Genomic DNA, 19,133 nt, shown 5'->3' with positions numbered 1-19,133 from the left:
TATGTAATTACGTGTGTACATGTATGTGTTTAAAGCGGGGTTCTACATATGAGAGAGAACAGAGACAGGTGTACACCCGTAGTATGCCGGTTGGGTTTTGTTAGCTTGACACCAACCCTGACACATGAGGGAAGAGGGAACTTAATTGTGAGATTGCCTCCATCACCTTGCCTGTAGATGTTACTATAGGGTGCTTTCTTGATGAATGACTCATGTGGGAGGTCCCAGACCACTGGGAGTGGTGCCACACATAGGCAGGTGGTCCTAGATGGTAAAGAAAGCAGGATGAGCATGTCAGTAGCAAGCTTTTCCCCAAGGCGTCTGCTACAGCTCCTGCCTCCAGGTTCCTGCCCTGAGTTCCTGCCCTCACTTTCTTTGATGATGCACTGGTGTGGAAGTGTAAGCAAAGTAAACCCCACTCCAAGGTGCTTCTAGTTACGGTGTTTTATCCCAGCAATAGATACCCTAACTAAGGAAGTTGGAAATCAAGTAACACATTGGAAAGAATTTATCTTGTATGACTGAAAAGACCACTTATCTGTGGTCTAAAGTAGGCTAGATCCCTCCTGACCCATAGAAGATTGCTGATGTGATTTCTCAGATGTTCCTTCCTTCTACCAGTCTTCCATATCAAATGCATCTGCACTATGTTGTATGACTTTGTCTCTCCCTGTGCTCTCTCTCTGTCTCTCTCTCTGTCTCTCTCTCTGTCTCTCTCTGTCTGTCTCTGTCTCTGTCTCTGTCTCTGTCTCTCTCTCTCTCTCTCTCTCTCTCTCTCACACACACACACACACACACACACACACACACACACACACACACACACACAGAATGGATGCTCTCAGTTTAAATACCGTGCAGTGAAAATGTTACCCTCTGTGATAAGGACTTTTTTTTTTTTTTTTTTTTGGTTTTTCGAGACAGGGTTTCTCTGTGGCTGTGGCTTTGGAGGGTGTCCTGGAACTAGGTCTTGTAGACCAGGCTAGTCTCAAATTCAGAGATCCGCCTGCCTCTGTCTCCCGAGTGCTGAGATTAAAGGCGTGTGCCACCACGCCTGGCTTTTAAGGACTTTGATGTAAATATTACTATCACTTTCTGACTGAAGACACCCAGTGGTGCCCAGTGCTTCAGAGTGAGCTTCCCTCCCTCCCCCATCAGTGTTTCACTCACTCCCACCCACCCCTCAGACTTTTCTTAAACTCCAGCCACACCTGGATGGACCCTGAGCACTTGACTTTTCCTTTCAGGTGTTGACCTTCCTCAGTGACATTTCCTAACTATTGTATCTGAAGGGCACAGCTCTTTGGTTTTCTGTCACATCACCTGCTTCCCTCACTTAATCCTCTTGGAGATGATCTTGTATTTCTTTCACTTTTTCCCACCACTACACTAATACAGATCTTAAAGTCTTCCTGTAAGTGTATTGTAAATGTAGAAAGTGACATAGTGTATATAGCATTCCTAATACATGTGAAACTGTCAATACATGCTGGTTAATATTATCATGGACACTTTACCTACGGTGTACTCCCCTATGAGAACATGACATGAGATCAAATGTCTTTAGCTTCAGACTAACATCCTGTTAGGGGCCTTTAAATATCTCACATCATTTGACGCTGAGCTATAACATGTTTGTGCCCAGATGGACATGGGGTCCCCCACATACTTTTAAGCTGTACTTGGCAGGCTAATAGGAAGAACATTCGTAGTTAGAAGATCACATATTCTGAAGTCCAAAGGTTTCCTTCCCGGGTTCCTGAATGCTTTGGATAGATGAGGACAACGAATCTACAAATCTGAAATGATCTCCTTCCTCCCCAGAGCAGCAGCAGGGAAATTTCTCTGTCCTCAGTGTCACATGAACTGGAACTAGGGCCAACACCAGGAGATAGTTACTATCTCGCAGACACCTGCAACATTTACAGTAACACTTAAGCTCCAGGTGGTGTGTGAAGCATTTTATACATATGTCGGCTCATTTAATTTGTTTTCCTTATCTGTATCATAACTGTGGTATTAGCACTTTCCTTTTAGAAACAATGAAATTAAGACTTATACTTTTAAACTGTACCTAAGGTCACACTGTCTGATGTTCATTACATTACCGTGAAGATCTTTGTCATTCTGACAAAGCCCTGGCCGTGGTCTGTCTCAAAAGCTATGGACTTGTCCTAATGTCCTGTGGCATGGTGAACTGCAGGGTCCTCCCAGCAGGTAGAGCGGGGAAAGGGCCAGTCCAGCTGGTCTCTTCCCAGGGCTGAGCAGGATGGTGAGTGTTGACGACTCAGACCCTCCCCCCATTAGTTCCTGGGGAGAAAAACTACACACCGATTCGGGAGTCTGTCGAAGCAGGATCTCCATTTATTTCAACAGGCAGGAACTTATGTAGGGCTGAGGTAGGATAGGGTAAGGTGACGTGAGGAGTAAGGGCCAATAGTATTCCACCAACCAGACAGGTAGCTAGGCAGGGGGCAACCTTACATCAGGTCTGACTGAGTCACCCCCATGTGGAGGTTTCAGGTCAGAGACAGGTCGCCAAACTCTAGTCAGGCTCAGGAGGTTACACTGGGCCTCACATCCGAGCCCTAAACCCAAGTCAGGCTCAGGAGCTTACACTGGGCCTCACATCCGAGCCTTTTTTAGGCCCAATAGTGAACTCCTGACAGCTAGACCCAATGCTAACATCAGATTATTCCTAGCCACCTTAAGAACTCTTTATTGATTACAGATGAAGCTCCAGACATCATTTATTTTGGAACATCCAAGAAACGGTTATCAACCTTGAAGTTCATTGGGCAATACGGCAACGGGCTTAAGAGGTGAGAATTGTACCCCTTAAGATGTAAATCATTTGCTGATACTGTAAACGATATTGAAACAATCTCACAAGCGGGCACAGGCAGGCAGCTGAAGTTTTATTTTACCAAGCATCTAAACGTGCATTGGAATCTTTATATCCATAGCTGAAGCAGATCTTTACAACACTGAAACGCTTCTTCTCGTGTGGAATAAGCCTGGTCTGTCCCGGGCACCCTGAAACAGTCAGGTGTCATCAATCTTTACATTCTGTTGTGTCTCAAAGCGTAGTTGAGCCTTGTGTGGTAGCTGCAGCTTTCTTTGGTTTGTCTCAATGTAAGCGAGACACGTGTGGTTCCTTCCTGGACCCAGGAGTTGTTCTTTTGAGCCTTAGCGGGAACTTCTTTCAGGCAGTTCGAGCTCTAGCAAAACTGCCAGGCTGTATCTGCTCAAATTCATCTGCTGTGCTTGGAGAAGTGACACAGTACTTGTGCACTCCGGGGGGTGAGTCAAGCAGATGGGTTATGGAAAAGAACAACCTGTTACCATAAATGAAATCATGCCTCTTGCTTCTTCTTTATTGGTGTCTGTATGTAAATCTGTTGTGCTCTCCATTTTTAATATAGCGGAGCCATGAGGATTGGCAGGGACTTCATTCTTTTCACAAAGAAGGAAGAGACCATGACCTGTCTGTTCTTTTCTCAGACTTTCTGTGAAAAAGAAGGTCTCACTGAGGTAAGAGATGGGGCTTTCTTTCCATTTCCATGGCAACAGTGCAGTTTTCATTTACCCTCTCACAAGGCGAAGTCTGCTCTAACTCCCTCACAGATTATGACTTAGAAATCTGGGCATATGTTTGAGGAATGGACAGAAGGTGTCTGTGCACTCTGGGGTCACTGGAGGGCTTTTTGGAGAACTTAATTTTGTTCTCCTTGTGCCCAAATTTCTCAAAATAAGAAGCTGCTTTTGGCACAGTGATATTTCTTGGAGAAGCCTTCTGAGACCTTGCCACCATTTGTGTCACACACAGTTTATTTATTTTTAAATAAATAGACTGTTGAGGTCAAAGACTTAGAGCGCATTCCATAAAGAAGCTGAATGCAAAATAGACTTAAGTTGCTAATTCTGGTGATCACATTTTTTAAACTTCCTTAGCTGAACTTCAGACATTTGATTAATTTACAATGTTTGAGTTCTGCTTTGAATGTCAGTTGTAATTCAGTGCACCATATGCACATTACAAATACTATCAGCACGGCAATGGTTAGATTCTGTGGAAGATAACAAACCAGCACAACAGCTGAAGAAAAGTCAGACACATAGAAATTGGTTAAATAACAAAACTGGAGTGTTGTAAAAGAATCCTGCTCAGAGAGTATGCATGACTGCTATTAGCAAAATGTTAAAAAGCAGAAGTGTGGAGGGAGAGATTAGAGAGTCTCGAGAAGCCAGTGAGGATTTTATGGTGACAGTATGACTTGCATCTGGGCAGGCTGGTCTGTGGGGATGGTGTGAACAGTGTGGCAGTGTGAACCTGCCACTTAGGTTGGGTCTGGGTCACAGCAATAGCCTTTAGGCAAAGAGGACTTCACACACACACACACACACACACACACACACACACACACACACACACACACACACTTAACAACAGCCTTTAGGCAAAGAGGACTTCACACACACACACACACACACACAGACACACACACTTAACAACAGCCTTTAGGCAAAGAGGACTTCACACACACACACACACACACACACACACACACACACACACTCACTCATTTAGCATTTGTACATTCACAAAGGCTCCCTCTTCCAAGTATGTGTGTTGTTTTGATATTTACTTAAAGATACTCTAAGATGCCTCATTGAATTGCCAGCACATGGATATTTAGGCATTCTCTGTGAACCTCCCATTGTACAAGAGGACTTAAGTAATTTCTTTTTTTTTTATTTAAGTTAGAAACAAGCTTGTTTCACATGTCAATCAAGTAATTTCTTTTCTCTTAGTTTTGCACACAGACCCAGCTCCAAAATACTCAGGCTCTGCCTGTGTTCAGGCTTTACATTCCAAGGTCACACCATGTCACCTTTTTCTCTGATGCCACACCACAATTGCTTTTCTCTGATGCACCTTTTGTTTTATCTAGAATGAACAATTACTTAGGGTTGCATTTGCTTACTGCTGTCACTGATAATGTGCTCAGTTTTCCATGATTGTATCACTTGGCTAACCCCAGCTTCAGACTGCATCCAGAGCTCCATCTTCCCCAGTAAACTGCTTTGAGCCCTCCCCTTGCTGTGACTAGTGCCTCTGCTTGTCAAGGCTGGCATTCAGTTGCCATGCTGGGGATCTGCCTTGCTTCCATCCTGTGTGTCATTCCTTTCCTGTGTCAGCTCTCAGCTCCTAACTCGTGTGTGTGTGTGTGTGTGTGTGTGTGTGTGTGTGTGTGTGTGTGTGTGTGATCTCTCTTGGTGTAACACTCTGTATTTGGGTCCTGAGTCAGGAGCAAGTGAGACTCCATATTCACAAACATCTTCCCCTCCTAATTTTCACGCTTGGTCACAGTTTGGCTTGATGTCTTTTCTAAGGTAGACATCAGTCTTCAAGGTTTGGAAGGCACTTCTCTGTTGCCAGGTTTCTGGTATAGTGATGGAAAAATCTGAAGCCACTTAACTTTGTTCTGTCTTCTCAAATGGGATTATTCTTTTTTTCTCTTTCTCCTTCTCACTGAGAGAACCCTCTTTGTCTCTACTTCTGATTTCAGTGTTTTCTGTGGATGGTTTATTTGCAGCCATTGTGCTGGACACAGTAGCATCTGTCCATTCTGGAAACTCATAGGCTTCAGTTCTGGATGGTTCCCGTCACACTGGTGATTTTTCTTTTCAATTCAGATTCTCTTTGTCTCCACCTACAGCTCCTGTTTTCAATACAGACTTATGAATTGAAATCTTTTTCTTTGGTTTCCTCTTATATTTTCTGTCTTCATATTTTTGGTTTGTTTTCCAGGAGGTTTTCAATATTCTTATCTTCCAATTCCTTTATGTCTTTTCCCCCTGTAATTGTATTCTTAATTTCTAAGAAGTATTTCTTATTTGTTCATTGTTTCTTTCTAAAAAATGATCCAGTTTTTCCTTCAAGGACATAGTTTTTTCTAACCGAAAACAATTACTTAGGTTGTTTTAATTATTTTCATGATTTTTTTGTTTTTATACATATTGGAGAATGAATCCAGCACAAATGCTCTATCACTGAGATACATCCTCAGCTTAATTTTAAAAAATTAATTTATTTATTTTACATCCTGACCACAGTTCCCTCTTCCTCCTCTCCTCCCATGATTCTCCTTTCCTCCTCCCTGCCCCAATCCACTCCTACTCTGTTTCTGTTCAGAAAGGGACAGGTCTCCATGGGTTTCAACAAAGCATGGCATATCAAATTGCAGTAAGACTAAGCACCTCCCGTTGTATTTAGGCTGGGCAAGGCAATCCAGAGTGAGGAATAGGTTCCCAAGAGCCAGCCAAAGCATTAGGGACAGCCTATACTTCCACCGTTAGGAGTCCCACAATTAGACCAAGCTACACTACTGTCACATATATGCAGAGGGCCTATGTTGGTACCGTCTCTGTGATAGTTGCTTTTGTTGGTTGGTTTTCTGTGATGTCCTTGACCCCTCTGGCTCCTAAAATCATTCTTTTCTCTCTTCAGCAGGATTCCAAGCTCAGCCTAGTATTTGACTGGGAGTCTCTGCATCTGTTTCCATCAGTTACTGGATGAAGGCTGTCTGATGATAATTAGGGTAGTCACCAAATGGTCACAGAACATGGATAGTTCAGGATATGTATCCACTATTGTTGGGAGTCGAGGCTGGGGTCATTCTTGTAGATGTGTAGGAGTTTCCCTTGCATCAGGGTTTTACCTGACCCTGAAATGCCCCCATTTGCAGTAATCTCTTTCAGTACTCTCCTCTTCCATCCACCCCTCCACCCGATCCCTAAAGTTTCCATCCCCACTACCCCTAGTTCACCCAGGGGATCTCTTCAATTTCCCTTTCCCAGGAAGATTAATGTGTCCCCTCCCCTGGGCCCTCCTTGTTACCTAACCTCTCTAGGTCTGTGGATTGTAGCCTGCCTAGCCTTTACAGCTAATATCTACTTAAGAATGAGTACATGCCATGTTTGTCTTGCTGGATTCATCTTCAGCTTAATTAAAAAAATTATTTTGACACAGGATCTCATTAAGTTGCCAAGATAAGCTTTGAACTTGTGACCTTCCTGCCTCTTCTTCCTGAATAGAGGTTTTTATAGGTATTTACCACAAGCCCACCTTACTCTGAAGATTTTAACAGTGTTTTTTCTCCTTGAAGTTTTTATCTTCCTCAGATGGCTTCTGTTTCCACAGAATTTTTTAAACTTGGTTTCTATTTATCATATCAGCAGCTTTAAAAAGTTTTTATTTATTCTTTGAGAATTTCCCATAATATATTTTGATCATATTTATTCCCTTCATCTGAGCTCCTCCCAGATCCTCCCCACCTCCCTTTCCACCTAACTTTATTTTCTCTGTTATATCAAAGAGTTTTTGTGCATATGAATCCTGAATACTTCAAAGGTTAACCTATTGAAAGCTCTGAGATTGTGGGTGGGACTTGGCAGGCATCTGTGAGTGTTGTAATCTAGCTTTTCAAATGGGGAACTCTACTTATTTTCATTTGTGTGTGTGTGTGTGTGTGTGTGTGTGTGTGTGTGTGTGTTGGCCTTTTCTGCCATGGCACGTGTGTGAATGTCAGAGGACAACTTGTAGGAATTGGTTCTTTCCTTCTACCATGTGTGCCATTACACACTGACCATTGCGTCAGCCCTGACAATGGAAACTGTAAAAACAAAACCCGAGGGCATACTTATTGTCTGTCTCTTCCTTATAAATCTAAGCTTCAGAAGAAAGAGAAACTTTGAACTTTGTGTTTTGCAATTTGGAAGAAGAATAGAATAAATGGGGATAAAACAAATGAATGTTATTTGTGTATGTGTGTTTCATAATAAATTGATATGTTTTAAAAAACCAGGTTGTAGTTCCAATACCTTCATGGACAACAAGAACAAGAAAGAGTATCACGGACGATCCCCAGAAGTTCTTCACAGAATTGTCCATCATTTATAAATACTCCCCATTTAAAACTGAAGCTGAATTGATGCAGCAATTTGATATGATCTATGGGAGATGTGGTAAGGGCATCAAAAGTAAAATTTTGATGGAAGCATTTATTTTCATATTTTGTGTATTACTGATCTCAGGTGTAGTTTCACATGAAGGGGCCACCATTCATTCTATCCATATGGGTTTTATCATAAGAGAATCCAGATATGAGTTACTGTAAATCCTTGACACCAGGAGAAAGGTTCAGGCTTGAGCTTCTGAATGAGCAGAGGATGCCAAAGGTTTGTCCTGCAGGTGTCCTCAGCCCTGAACTTCATAGCAGAGTTAGCCATTACCGCAGGTTCTCAGTCTATGTGGTGCTACCTTGTTAAGAGAGTTACCAAGGGATGCAACAATGCCTTCGTGTCTGTGGGGAGTAAGCAGCGCTTCATCAACATCCTTCTCCCAGATGGACAGATCTTCCCTCGTTTCTTGCAGCTTCTATTGTCCTCCTGGTGCCTAGACCACACTAGCTACTGGAATTGCCTTGTGTCAGTCTTTCTATATTCCCCATTTTTGTCTCTTGAAACTCAAAAACAACTTTGCTCTAGAGGAAGCTCTGCGTGTCCTGCTCTTAGCAACACTTTGATTAACATATTTGCAGCAAGACTTTGGTAATTTCATTTCCAACTTGGCCTGCTTTATCCCTGAGATACCTTCTATAATAACCTGTGGCTTTGTATTTTAAAAATGTTGATTCTTCCCTTCTTTCATTGAGAAAAACTGGTGGTAATTAGATTAGTATGTATAAGTTAATATAAACATTACAGTCTTAATGTTTTAGGTTAGACTATGAAGTAAGTGTTTTCATGGTATCTTCAGATGTGCCCTTATATTTTCTTCTTGTTATTCCCTTCTTTAACACCCTCCACTCCAGCTGGTCCCTTTCCTTCCCAGACTTAGCCCCCACTTCTGATTTCCTGTTATTAGACTCCATTACACTCTCTGCTTTCTCCCCTCCCTTAAGATGCTTCCATCCATCATGATTTCCTTTTCAAAACTGTGACCCTTCCACATTATAAATACTTGCACACACACACAAATGTATAATGCTAAATCTAGGTTCTCCAAATGAGGGAGAAAACAAGCAGCATTTATGTAACTTAATGACCATTTTATCTTCTAATTGTGAAGTCCTTGTATAAATTTTAGTAAAGTGGTTTTTCTTTTCTTTTTTTAATTTATTTTTAAATTTAAATTTAAATTAGAAACAAGGTTGCTTCACAAGTCAGTTCCAGGTCCCTCTCTGTTTCCCTCCCCTCCTCCCGTGCCCTCCCCCAACCCCCACAATATCCCCTCATTTCCCCAGGGAGGGTGAGGCCCTCCATGGGGGTGTCCATAGTCTGTCATTTCATCCAGAGCAGGGCCTAGACTCTCCCCCAAGAGTTCAGGGTGAGAGTACATCTCATATTATTGGATGGGAGTCCAAAGTCCATTTGTATACCCGGGATAAATACTGATCTACTGTCCAAGGCACAATAGATTACATAGGCCTCCTCAATGACACCCACATTCAGGGGGTCTTGATCAGTCCCATGCTGGATTCCCAGGCTGATGCCTGGGATTCAAGAGCTAACCCTTGTCAGGTCAGCTGTTTCTGGGGGTTAAACCAGCCCAGTCTTAATCCCTTTGGTCATCAGTCCTCCCTCTCTGTTACTGGCTTTCTTGAGTTCAGCTCAGTGCCTAGCCGTGGGGGGTCTGCCTCTTCTTCCATCAGCCACTGAATGAAGGTTCTGTTTCCCAGACTCTCTGGCCATGGGATTGTAGGCTGGCACTTCCCAGATCTATGTCTAAAATCCATATATGAGAGAGTACACGCCATGTTTGTCTTTTTTGACTGGGTTATCACGCTCAGGATGGTTTCTTCTAGTGCCATCCGTTTGCCTGCAAATCTCAGGATTCCATTGTTTTTTTTTTTCTTCTGAATAGTACTCCATTGTGTAAATGTACCACATTTTCTCTATCCACTCTTCGGTTGAGGGGAATCTAGGTTGCTTCCAAGTTCTGGCTATTACAAATAATGCTGCTATGAACATAGTGGAACAGACATCCTTGTTGTATGAATGGGCATCTTTTGGATATATGCCTAAGAGTGGAGTTGCTGGGTCTTGTGGTAGGTTTATTCCCATTTTTCTGAGGAATCTCCATACTGATTTCCAAAGTGGCTGAACAAGTTGGCACTCCCACCAGCAATGTAGGAGTGTTCCCCTTTTTACCACATCCTCTTCAGCATAAACTGTCATTGATGTTTTTGATTTTAGCCATTCTGACAGGAGTGAGATGGTATCTCAGAGTTGTTTTGATTTGCATTTCCCTGATGGCTAAGGATGTTGAGTACTTTCTCAAGTGCCTCTCAGCCATTATAGACTTCTCTATTGAAAATTCTCTATTTAGTTCTGCAGCCCACTTTTTAATTGGATCCTTTGGTGTTTGGAGACTTGCTTCTTGAGTTCTTTGTAAATTTTGGAGATCAGCACTCTGTCAGATGTGGGGTTAGTGAATTTTTTTTTCCCATTCTGTGGGCTGCCGTTTTGTCCAGGTCTTTGATCCGTTTGGACTTAAATTTTGTGCATGGCAATAAACATGGATCAATCCACATTCTTCTACATGCCAGCACTATTTGTTGAAGATGCTTTCTTTTTTTCCATTGTATATTTTTAGCTTCTTTGTCAAAGATCAGATGTTCATATGTGTGTGGGTTAATATCAGGGTTTTCAATTCGATTCCATTGGTCTACCTGTCTATTTTTGTGCCAATACCAAGCTGTTTTCAGGACTATAGCTCTATAATAGAGCTTGAAGTCAGGGATGGTAATGCCTCTGGACGTTGCCTTGTTGAACAGGATTGTTTTGGCTATCCTGGGTCTTTTGTTTTTCCATACAAAACTGATTATTGTTCTTTCAAGGTCTGTAAAGAATTGTGCTGGGATTTTAATGGGGATTGCACTGAATGTATAGATTACTTTTGACAGGATTGCCGTTTTTACTACATTGATCCTACCTATCCAAGTGCATAGGAGATCTTTTCATTTTCTGGGGGCTTCTTTAATTTCTTTCTTTAAAGATTCAAAGTTCTTGCGATACAGGTCTTTCACTTGTTTGGTTAACGTTACCCCAAGGTATTTTATGTTGTTTGTGGCAATTGTTAAGGGTGATGTTTCTCTGATTTCTTTCTCAGCCCTTTATCATCTGTATATAGTAGGGCTACTGATTTTCTTGAGTTGATCTTGTAGCCTGCCACTTTGCTGAAGGTGTTAATCAGCTGTAAGAGTTCCCTGGTAGAGTTCTTTGGGTCATTGATGTAAACTATCATATCGTCTGCAAACAGTGAAAGTTTGACCTCTTCCTTCCCAATTTGTATCCCCTTATTCTCCTTTTGTTGTTGTATGGCTCTGGCTAGAACTTCAAGTACAATGTTGAAAAGGTATGAAGAGAGTGGACAGCCTTGTCTTGTTCCTGATTTTAGAGGAATTGTGTTGAGTTTCTGTCCATTTAGTTTGATGTTGGCTGTTGGTTTGCTGTATATAGCTTTTATTCTGTTCAGGTATGTTCCTGTTATCCCAGATCTCTCCAAGACCTTTATTATGAAGGGGCGTTGGATTTTGTCAAAGGCTTTTTCAGCATCTAGTGAGATGATCATATGATTTTTGTTTTTCAGCTTGTTTATATGGTGGATTACATTGATGGATTTTTGTATGTTGAACCATCTCTGCATCCCTGGGATGAAACCTACTGGATCGTGGTGAATGATTGTTTTGATGTGTTCTTAGATCCGATTTGCCAGTATTTTATTGAGTATTTTTGCATCAATGTTCATGAGGGATATTGGTCTGAAGTTCTCTTTCTTAGTTGTGTCTTTGTGTGGCTTGGGGATCAAGGTTATTGAAGCGTCATAGAAAGAGTTTGGCAAAGACCCTTCTGCTTCTATTGCATGAAATACTTTGAGGAGAATTGGTATAAGCTGTTCTTTGAATTTCTGGTAGAATTCTACACTGAGGCCATCTGGACCTGGGCTTTTTTTGGTTGGGAGACTTTTGATGACTCTTCTATTTCCATAGGGGCTATAGGTCTATTTAAATTGCTTATCTGTTCTTGATTTAATTTTGGCAAGTGATAGCTATCCAGGAAGGCATCCATTTCCTTTAAATTTTTGAATTTTTTGGAGTACAGGTTTTCAAAGTATGGCCTGATGATTCTTTGAATTTCCTCAGAGTCCGTTGCTATGTCCCCCTTTTCATTTCTGATTTTGTTAATTTGCATGTTCACGCTCTGCTGTTTGCTAAGTTTGGACAAAGGTTTGTCTATCTTGTTGATTTTCTCGAAGAACCAACTTTTCGTTGCATTGATTCTTTGTATTGTTTTCCTAGTTTCTACTTTATTGATTTCAACCCTCAATTTGCTTATTTCCTGGTGTCTACTCTTCCTGAGGGAGTTTGCTTCTTTGTGTTTTAGAGCTTTCAGCTGTGCTGGTAATTCTCTAGTAAACTATTCTCCAGTTTCTTCATGTGGGCACTTAGTGCTATGAACTTCCCCCATAGCACTGCTTGCAAAGTGTCCCATAGTTTTGGGTATGTTGTGTCTTCATTCTCATTGAATTCTAGGAAGTCTTTAATTTCTTTTTTTGTTTCTTCTTTGACCCAGGAATGATGCAGTTGAGCATTATTCAATTTCCATGAGTTTGTTGGTTTTCTGCAATTTGTGTTGTTGAATTCTAATTTTAAAGCATGGTGGTCTGATAAGATGCATGGAGTTATTCCAAGTTTTTTGTAGCTGCTGAGGTTTAATATGTTACCAAATATGTGGTCGATTTTTGAGACGGTTTCCTGTGGTGGTAAGAAGAGTGTATTTTCTTTTTTATGTGGATGAAATGTTCTATGAATGTCTGTTCATCCCAGTTGGGTCATTACTTCTATTAGACCCTTTTCTTCTTTGTTGAGTTTCTGTCTGGTATTCCTGTCTAGTGGTGAGAGTTGTGTGTTGAAATCTCCCACTATAAGTGTGTGGGGCTTTATATGTGATTTAAGTTTTAGTAATGTTTCTTTTAGGAATATGGATACCTTTGTATTTGGGGCATAGATGTTCAGGATAGACACTTCATCTTGGCGGATTTTTCCTGTGATGAGTATGTAGTGACCTCCTTCATCTCTTTTGATTGATTTTATTTTAAAGTCTAATTGGTTAGATATTAGGATTGCTACCCCTGCTTGTTTCTTGGGTCCATTTGATTGGAAAATTTTTCCCAACCTTTAACTCTCAGGTAATGTCTGTCTTTGAGGGTGAGGTGTGTTTCTTGTATGTAGCAGAAGGATGGGTTCAGTCTTCGAATCCATTCTGCTAGCCTGTATCTTTTTATGGGTGAGTTAAGGCCATTGATGTTGAGGGATATTAATGACCATTGATAGCTGATTCTTCTTTGATTTGGAATGGTTGTTGTTGGTCGAATTATGTGTGGAATCTTACCCCTTTGTTCTTTTGGTTGTTGGTAGAGAGGGATTCTCTAATGCCTATGTTTTTCAGTTTGTAGTTAACTTCCTTGGGTTGGAGTTTTCCTTCCAAAATTTTCTATAGGGCTGGGTTAGTGGATATGTATTGCTTGAATCCAGTTTTGTCATGGAATATCTTGTTTTCTCCATGTATAGTAAAGAGAGCTTTGCCGGGTATAGTAGTCTTGGCTGGCATCCATGGTCTCTTAGTGTTGGTAGAATATCTATCCAGGACCTTCTGGCTTTTAGAGTTTCCATGGAGAAGTCATGTGTAATTCTGAAAGGTTTGCCTTTATTTGTTACTTGGCCTTTTTCCTTAGCTGCTCTTAATATTCTCTTTTATTCTGTATATTTGGGGTCTTGATTATTATGTGGCGAGGGGACTTTTTTTTGTGATCCACTCTATTTGGTGTTCTGTAAGCTTCTTGTACCTTCATTGGCCTGTCTTTCTTTAGGTTGGGAAAGTTTTCTTCTATGATTTTGTTGAATATGTTTTCTGCCCCTTTGAGGTGGTTTTCTTCCCCTTCTTCTATACCTATTATTCTTTTTTTTTTTTTTTTTTTTGGTTTTTTGAGACAGGGTTTCTCTGTGGCTTTGGAGGCTGTCCTGCAACTAGCTCTTGTAGACCAGGCTGGCCTCGAAATCACAGAGATCCGCCTGCCTCTGCCTCCCAAGTGCTGGGATTAAAGGCATGTGCCACCAACACCCGGGTATACCCATTATTCTTAGGTTTGGTATTTTCATGGTGTCCCACACTTCCTGGATGTTTTGTGTTAAGGATTCGTTGGACTTAAGATTTTCTTTGGTTGATGAATCCATTTCTCCTAGTGTATCTTCACCACCTGAGATTCTCTCTTCCATCTCTTCTATTCTGTTGGTAATGCTTGTATCAGTAGTATCTGACCATTTGCCCAGCTTTTCTATTTCCAGCCTTTCTTCAGATTGTGTTTTTTTATTTTCTCTATTTCAGTTTTCAACCCTTGCACTCTTTGCATTGTTTCTTGCAATTTTCGGTTTATCTTTTTGTCCACTTGTTGCATTTTATGAATTTTTCGGTTTGTTTTTTCTTCCATTTCTTGCATTTTTTGGTTTGCTTTTTCTTCTAGTTCTTGTATTTTTTGGTTTGTTTTTTTCTTCTGTTTCCTGCCTTTTTTGGTTTGTTTCTTCTTCCATTCATTGCATTTTTTTGCTTTGTTTTTTCTTCCATTTCTTGCATTTTTTGGTTTGTTTTTTCATCCATTTCTTTGAGGGATTTTCCTATGTCCTCTTTTAGGGCCTCTATCATTTTCATGAAGGTGGTTTTAAGGTCATTCTCTTCTGCTTCATTTGCATTGGAATGTTGGAGTCTTGCTGGTGTGGAGTCTCTAGAATCTGGCGGTGTCATATTTGTTCTGTTGCTGAGTATGGTTTTGTATTCTCTCTTTCCCATCTCTTCCTCTAGTGGGTGCAGAAAGAGCCTCTTACTGGTCTGGTGGTTAGGGGACCAGAGTTCCCTTTTGGTGGGTGCTAGCAAGTCCAATAATCTGGTAGTTCTTCTATTCCTCGTCCTCTTTCTGGTCCTGTGGGTGGAGGAGAAGACCAGGAATCTGGGGTGCTTGGCTCCTGCGGGGATTGGAAGCTCTGTGCAGTTCCCAGGCAATCCCCACTGGAACGCAGGTCCGGATTCAGGGCCTGTTGTATCTGGTCCCGCCAGCGTGGTTTTATTTTTGCTTATTTTATTATGCTTATGAGTTCCTTGGGTAGATTACAGAATTGGTGGTTTTGTTAGTTTCATATGTGTGTACATGGTATCGGGATCATCTTCATTCCCACATTGCCCTCTTTTGTCCCCCTCTTACTCTCGTGGGCTCCATTCTTCCAACTAGTCCCCTCCCACTTGTACGTCTTTATGTGTGAGTGCAGGTCTTAGATATAAAAAGAACACACACATACACACATAAACACAGAGAGGGGGTACCTCAGGTTACCACATTGTTCAGTTATGCAGTATTGATATCAGTATTCTCATTTTGATTACAAAGTTCTTGTTATTAGCTCCTATGCCGTTCTCCCTACCAAAAGAAGTATAATTAGTTTCCCTTTTTAATTTCTCTGAAAAATCACATTTGTCTTCATATTACAATTAATTTTGTCAATAGTTTGCACATTTTTAGTTAACCATGCCTTGGAGCAAGGGTCAGCAAGTCATAACCACAGTCCAAATCTGACATTCTGTATTTGTTTATCTATTTATTTATTTTGAAGCAAAATAAAATATAGTAAGATAAAACAAAAATCATCCATATCAAAATTGGACAAGACAGGCCAACAGAAAAGTAAAAGGGCCCCAAGAGAAGGCACAAGAATCAGCATCCACTCATTTAAACATTCAGGAGTCTCATAAAAGTGTGAAACTGAAAGTGATAGTATATGTGTGGAGGACCTGACACAGAGCAATGGAAGCCCAGTGCATGCTGCTTCAGTCTCTGTGAGTTCTTATGTGCTTTGCTCAGTTGTTTCAGAGGGCCTTGTTCTCCTGAGGCTGTTGATATGTAGCTTTAATCTGTGATGGTCAGATAGGATGCAGGGAGTAATTTATGTTCAAGTATGTGGTCAATTTTGGAGAGAGTCCCGTGAGATAGTGAGAAGAAGTTATATTTTTTAATGTTTGAAGGTAATGTTTTGTAAATATCTATTAGCTTCATTTGGTTTATAATGTTTGTTAGCTCCATTATTTCTCTATTTAGTTTTTGTTCAGATGACCTGTCTATTGTTGAGTGGGGGGTTATTGAAATCTCCCACTATTAGTGTGTAAAGGTCAATATATGACTTATGCTATAAAAGTGTTTCATTTACAAATGTGGTTTCCCTGGTGGAAATATGGTTTGGAAAATAGATGTTAAGAATTGAAATGGCATCTGGGTGGATTTTTTCCCCTTTGATGAGTATGTGGTGTCGTTCCCTATCGCTTCTGATTGGTTTTGGTTTGAAGTTTATTTTGTTAAATATTAAAACAGCTACACCAGCTTGTTTCTTAGGTGAATTTGTTTGGAATATCTTTTTCTAGCCATTTACCCTGAGGTAATGTTTATTTTTGATTTTGAAGTGTGTTTATTGAATGCAACAAAAGCAATGGGTGTCTTTTGATTGGGGATTGTTGACTCCTGTTACTTTGTTGTTGTTGATGGTGGTGGTATGTAGTTCCCTTCCTTTGATTTTCATGGTCTGGGATTATTTATTCCCTGGGTTTTTGTTGTTGTTGTTAATCTCCTTAGATTAGAATCTTCCCCTTAGCACCATCTGTAGGGCTAGATTTGTAGATAGATATTGTTTAAATTTGATTTTATCATAGAATATTTTGTTGAGAGTTTTATAGGGTATAGTAGTCTGGGCTGGCATCTGTTGTCTCTTAGGGTCTGCAGCATATCTGTCCAGACTTTTAGAGTCTTCGTTGAGAAGTCAGATATAATTCTAATAGGTCTGCCTTTATGTGTTACTTGATCTTTTTATTTTGCAGCTTTTAATATTCTTCCTTTGCTGTATACATTCAGTGTTTTGATTATTCTGTGGCAAGGGGAATTTCTTTTCTGGTCCAATCTACTAGGTGTTCTGTATGTTTCCTCTACCTTTATAGGCATGTTCTTCTTCTTTTTTTTTTTTTTTTTTGGCCAGGGCTCTTTTTTTCTTTTTTAACCTCACGGTATTTATGGTTTCCTATTTTGTGTTTTTGTGGATTCCTATGTGTGTGAACGAGTGTGTTTCTGTATCGATATATGTTTCTTGTGCATTTTCTTTGGTTCCTTTTCTTGTTTGGCTGTTTTGTCATATTCTGATTTGCTTGTTTTTATTTATCCATTTTATTATTAATCCTTACATGTGAGCTTGTTTTCTAATGAAATACAGAAAGTGAGTGGATCCAGACAGGAAGGAAGGCGGAGAGGAACTGAGAGTTGTTGGGGGTGTATATAATCTGAATATATTTTATGGAATATCTCGGGTTTAGTTAATTGTATTTTATTTGAGACAATGATACCTTACGTTGCTCTAGATGATTTGGAACTCACTATGCAGACCTGACTGACCTTGAATTTGTGGCAATCCTTCAGGCATGCCCTTCTTAAGTGAGGAAAATTTTCTTCTTCCTCTTATTTTTAGATTTGGCCTTTTTATAGTGTCCCAGATTCCCTGGATGTTTTGTCTGAGGAAATTTTTAGAGTTAACATTTTCTTTGATCAGTGTAACCAATTTTTTCTATCATGTCTTCAATACCTGAGATTTTTCCATCTCTTGTAATCTGGTGGTGGAGCTTGCCTCTGTAGTTTTGTTCAAATTCCCAAAATTTTCATATCCAGACTTCTCTCAGTTTGTGTTTTCTTCATTGGTTCATTGTATGTCCATCTTCAGGGCTTGAACAATTTTATTCACTTATTTGCATTGTTTATATTTTCCTGGATTTCTTCAAGGGATTTATTCATTTCCTCATACTGCTCGTTTTCTTTAGGGATTTATTATGTTCCTCTTTACAGACCCCCATCATATACATATAGGCTGTTCACAGGTCTTTTTCTTGGGATTCAACTGTGTGGGAATAATCAGTGTCTGCTGTGGTAGGATAGCTGTGAGCCAATGAAGACATACTGTCCTGACTGTTACTGATTGTATTTATGGTGACATCTAGGCTTCTGGATTCGGGATGGTGATAGGACTGGTGGTTGATATCTGGTTTTGTCCCTGTTGGGGGTATTTTGTTCCTTGGTTCCTGCTTCCTTCCTGGACTTTAGGAGAGTATGGTGCTGCCTGGTAGGAAGTTCCCTATGGTCCCATTTCCCTGTTCAGCTGGTATGTTCCCAAGGTTTTCCTGGTAGTGTTGGAGGCTGGGATACTGGGATAATTTGGAGGAGGGAAGCTTTGGGGAGAGGGTCTTTGTGGAAAGGGAGACTGCAGCAGGTTTCCTGCTATAGAGCTGCTGATAAGACTGTGGGAGCAGAAGTAAAGGTGTGGATCTGCTCTCAACCTACTTGCTGCCCTGGCAGGACTGGCCCTTGGGTGAGCAGGGGGTGCCAGCTGGGGTTGGGTGCTGGGACAGAGCAGTGAGTGGGTGGAGGGTGGTTAGAAGGGGAAGATCTGTGGTTTTCACAGGAGATGGGAATGACGGGAGCAGGTAGGGAAGGCTACACGGTGCTCTGCAGAGCTGGGGATGAGACTGGGTTGTTGGATCTGGGGTAACAGAGAGAGAGGAGAAGATCTGCAGGTAGCCTATTTGGTTTTCTCAACATCCTGTACTTATAAATAAATTTTATTGGAACATAAACGCATACATTCCTTTATGGCTTTTCTCTAGCCTTTTTTATGGTATAGTGACCAAGTTTAGTTGTGAGTAGCTATGACAGCAGAAATATGAACTACAAAGCCTAAAATGTTTATTGGTTGCCTTTTTTACAGGATAGTTTGTCAGTGCCAGCTCTAGAATCTAAAAGCAATACTCAGTACTCTGTTTTAAACTAATTTTTCTTCTATTCATTGGATTCAGTTTTTCCAGTGAGAGCTTCACCTGTGTTACAACCTTGGTTCAGGCTTTTAGCAATTGTCATAATGCAAATTATGAAAAGTCTGCCCAAGTTTGAAAGACTGAGAGTGGGCAAAATAGTATCAAGAGCAGTGTATTGTGGA

The 19,133-nt window shown here is 40.7% G+C and overlaps 1 protein-coding gene across 1 annotated transcript in view; it reads left to right on the top strand.

Annotated features, from left to right (window-relative positions):
• Positions 1–19,133, top strand: part of Morc1 (MORC family CW-type zinc finger 1) — a 167,369-nt gene that overhangs the window by 21,410 nt on the left and 126,826 nt on the right. Inside the window, exons 5-7 of the mRNA XM_040750317.1 lie at positions 2,732–2,822; positions 3,426–3,534; positions 7,872–8,031. Of these exons, the coding sequence (XP_040606251.1) occupies positions 2,732–2,822; positions 3,426–3,534; positions 7,872–8,031 (360 nt within the window). The remainder of the gene's footprint in view (positions 1–2,731; positions 2,823–3,425; positions 3,535–7,871; positions 8,032–19,133) is intronic.

This window comes from Mesocricetus auratus, unplaced genomic scaffold (genome assembly GCF_017639785.1).
Source record: "Mesocricetus auratus isolate SY011 unplaced genomic scaffold, BCM_Maur_2.0 Super-Scaffold_100008, whole genome shotgun sequence".
NCBI classification, from domain to species: domain Eukaryota; kingdom Metazoa; phylum Chordata; class Mammalia; order Rodentia; family Cricetidae; genus Mesocricetus; species Mesocricetus auratus.
This window is presented reverse-complemented; position numbering and strand designations above follow the sequence as displayed.